This window comes from Priapulus caudatus, unplaced genomic scaffold, assembly GCF_000485595.1.
Source record: "Priapulus caudatus unplaced genomic scaffold, Priapulus_caudatus-5.0.1 Scaffold31, whole genome shotgun sequence".
NCBI lineage: Eukaryota > Metazoa > Priapulida > Priapulimorpha > Priapulimorphida > Priapulidae > Priapulus > Priapulus caudatus.
This window is the reverse complement of record NW_014577092.1, coordinates 166,864-170,608: the sequence shown is the minus strand read 5'-3', so window position 1 is coordinate 170,608 and position 3,745 is coordinate 166,864. Positions and strand designations below refer to the sequence as shown.

General features: G+C 50.8%; 1 protein-coding gene across 1 annotated transcript in view; it reads left to right on the top strand.

Moving 5' to 3' along the window:
• LOC106816267 (reversion-inducing cysteine-rich protein with Kazal motifs-like) overlaps positions 1 to 3,745 on the top strand; it is a 37,068-nt gene that overhangs the window by 23,457 nt on the left and 9,866 nt on the right. The window contains exons 6-10 of the mRNA XM_014820851.1: positions 291 to 491; positions 973 to 1,180; positions 1,684 to 1,987; positions 2,655 to 2,784; positions 3,125 to 3,229. Of these exons, the coding sequence (XP_014676337.1) occupies positions 291 to 491; positions 973 to 1,180; positions 1,684 to 1,987; positions 2,655 to 2,784; positions 3,125 to 3,229 (948 nt within the window). The remainder of the gene's footprint in view (positions 1 to 290; positions 492 to 972; positions 1,181 to 1,683; positions 1,988 to 2,654; positions 2,785 to 3,124; positions 3,230 to 3,745) is intronic.

Here is a 3,745-nt window from a genome sequence, read left to right as displayed (position 1 = left end):
ACCTCTACGACTACGCAACGGCAAGTCTAACGCTTAACGGCTAACGGGTCTAACGTCAACGCACGTTACGTTAACGCAAGCCTAACGGCTAACGCACGCAACGCACGCACGCACGCACGCACGCACGCACGCACGCACGCACGCACGCACGCACGCACGCACGCACGCACGCACGCACGCACACACAGACACGCACGCACGCGCGCGCGCGCACGCACGCACGCACGCACGCACGCACGCACATGATTGTCACCTATTATTTACGCGTGATCATATTATGCACCCCGCAGGTTGCAAGATGGGTGAGGTATCCGAGTTCATGGTATCTAAAGGCACGTTCGTGCGCATCCCGACGCCCAACAACGACGTCGACTTCCGCGACCCGGGTTGCTTCAAGCTGTGTCAGTGCACGGATAAGGGCATCCTCGAGGCGTGCGTCAACATGCCCTGCTCCGGCGCGCGTACGTGCGTGCACGGGGACCAGGTCGTAGGTAAGCGCGACATCCGCTGTTCTATCGTGCGCCTGTGCTCCTGCTGCTCCACCACCCGCCTGGGTTCTTGCTGTTCCACTACGCGCCTGTGCTCCTGCTGTTCCACTATGTACCTGTTTTCCCACTGTTCTACCGTGCACCTGTACGCCCGATATCCCACCACCCACCTGTTTTCCTGCTGCTCAACTATGAAGAAAAATCGGTGCTGATATAGCGATGAAAATATTCAACATAAACGAAACGCATACTACCTAAATACGACACATTATTACTGGTAATCACAGACAAGCATCACCCCCCCCCCCACACACACACACGGGGATATCATCAGGAGGGTCATAATATAGATATAAATATTAATAGATCGATAAAAGAAGAATAGATAATGATAGATAATATAGATATCTTATTATGACACCCCTGATATCATCATATCTGCAGTATCGATACTTACCCCCCCCCCCCACCTGCGTCATTTCAGCACACAACACACAGTGGGGCGAAAGCTGCAACCTGTGCGTCTGCTACGATGGCGCCGTCATCTGCAGCAATCGTCAGTGCGGTCCTGCGATGACGAGGAGCGCCGGCAGCGCCCCCTCGTTCACGGGTCTGCCGTGTAACTGTCCTGAGCACTATGTACCAGTGTGCGCTGTCAACGGACGCACCTACCCCAGCGCCTGCATCGCAAGGTAAGCAGTCAGCAAACTTCAACAGTAATTACAGTTGGTCTATGTTGCACGGGTATTTCTACGTGTCGGTACCAGCGAAGCGTCATATATCCGCGAATCAGTTGTAACTTAGTTAACTTTTGTCACTTGCAGCCACGAAGGCTCATTTTATCGCGCCACGAGCGCATGTGTGTATGTGTGTACGTGTGTGTGTGTGTGTGTGTGTGTGTGTGTGTGTGTGTGTGTGTGTGTGTGTGTGTGTGTGTGTGTGTGTGTGTGTGTGTGTGTGTGTGTGTGTGTGTGTGTGTGTGTGTGTGTGTGTGTTGTGTGTGTGTGTGTGTGTGTGTGTGTGTGTGTGTGTGTGTGTGTGTGTGTGTGTGTGTGTGTGTGTGTGTGTGTGTGCGCGCGCGCTCGCGTGTACATACGTGTGCGTTTTTCTAACTACAGCATTTAGAATCGCCCCACAATCACGCCAGGTGTTCTCTCACCTGTCCTAATCTCTCACCTGTCATCTACATGTCCAGGTGCGCCGGACTCGAAGACGCGCAGTTTGTCTTCGGCACGTGCGCCTCGCACGACCCCTGCCGGCCGACGGACCCGTGCGAGGCGGGCCTGCGCTGCGTGCCGCGCCGACAGACGTGCCTGCTGAACCCGCCTGGAGGTGCCGAGGCGGCGGTGGCCATCGACGACGTGTGTCCGCAGTACGTGTGCGTGCCGCAGCATCTCAACTGCGGCGTCGAGCCGTACGACGCCGGCTGCGGACTCGACGACCGCACAACGATGTGTCAGTTCATACGCAAGCGCGGCGAGCACAAGGGCGAGTGCGTTGTGAGTGATTTATATCAGATATATCAGATATAACATATATATATATATATGTATATATAATTATATACATATATATATATATATTCGTATATAGCCCCTAAATATATTTTATCTACATGAGCGCCTGCCAGCGGTAGCCTAGCGGCTTTCCGCGCGGGGCCCCGTGTAAGGCCATGATATACTGGGCCGCATTCTCCGACCTCTGGTTGTTAATTAGTGTACACACCAGCGTAGGGATACATGGCCTCTCTGACCATCACTATATGCCATTGCATAATGTCACTACCTAACAATGTTTCATACGCGTGATCAACTAAAGCTAACTGTGGCGCTTTTACCTCCGTTGGCGTTAATTTGCGGAGGTTTTGACGCTTTATGTTGACGATTTGTTGTTTGTTTGATACCGTCTAATAGAAATTGCAAACCTTCGGCATATCCCAGATAAATACACTTATCTTCTTCATTACTCCAATTATAGATGAAGTTACGGAATCGGCCGAGGTGTGCCCAGTGATAATGCGATCATCTCCCATGCCCATCTAATTCTTGAGATCCGACATAAAAACTGCCCATATTTCGCGGAGATCCCATTGACAGATTTGTTGTTCTGCTATCATTCACGTGGTACTTCGGTCGTTGACGTTGTTTCTTGCACTACTCCTCGCAGCAAAAGTGCTCCGGTGACGGCGCCGTGTGTGGACGCAACGGTGAGACGTACAGTAGTGAGTGCAGTGCCTGGGCGGACAGAGTCAGTGTCGACTACAGGGGTCCGTGCACGGCCGTCGGTCAACTCACCCGTGAGTACAAGGCTTCATCGCAATACTTCATCATGACCATGATCGTTCTGTGATCTATGTAATCAGGCGGTGTCTTATGATCAAGATAATTTCCTTATTCGTTTCCGTTAAACAGAAGTAACAACATATCTTTTCCCGATTTTTTTCCACATATAAACAGGTAACTGCTTGTCTTCTGAGCATTACTCCAATATAAATAGGAGGTAATATATAATGCCTCGATCTTAATCGTGGTACCGCTGGACCGTCACTCCCCGACTATAGGTACTAACTTCTACCACATGCGTTCGTAGCATTACGCATTAGTAACGTATAAATATCATCGGATGCTTGCTTGCAGTGTCGGACCGAGACAACCCTCAGTGCAGTAGCATCGTCTGCCCGGAGCTACCCACGCGCACGTGTCGCGGCATCATCCCGCCAGGCACCTGCTGTCCCGTATGCGGTAAGCATAGCACACCTGTAATCAGGAGTGTCACAATACAGACACTCCTGATGACACTATGTCTTTATGACTCCTGATGACACTATGTCTTTATGACTCCTTATGACACGATGTCTTCATGACTCCTTATGCCTTACTCTCTTATGGCTGACATTATGAATCCTTATCGCTATATTATGATACTCGTGATGTCATCAATGCTCTTCATCCAGCGGCAAACATCCCGATTGTACGGTGAATTTCCTCCCTCTATCTTTCTATCTCTTCCCCCCTTTTCTTTCTATCTCTGCGAATCTCTCGTCTCCCCCTTCTCTCTCTCTCTCTCTTTCCTCGTTCTGTCTGTTTAGGCAGGAGAAAGAAGAGGAAGAAAATGAGGGAGGGTCATTTTCTTCCTATTCTGCTTCCTCTTCTTTCTATTTCTCGCTCTCTCTTGGACTCTCACGCCGCTCTCTCTCTCTCCCTCTCTCTCTCTCTCTCTCTCTCTCTCTCTCTCTCTCTCTCTCTCTCTCTCTCTCT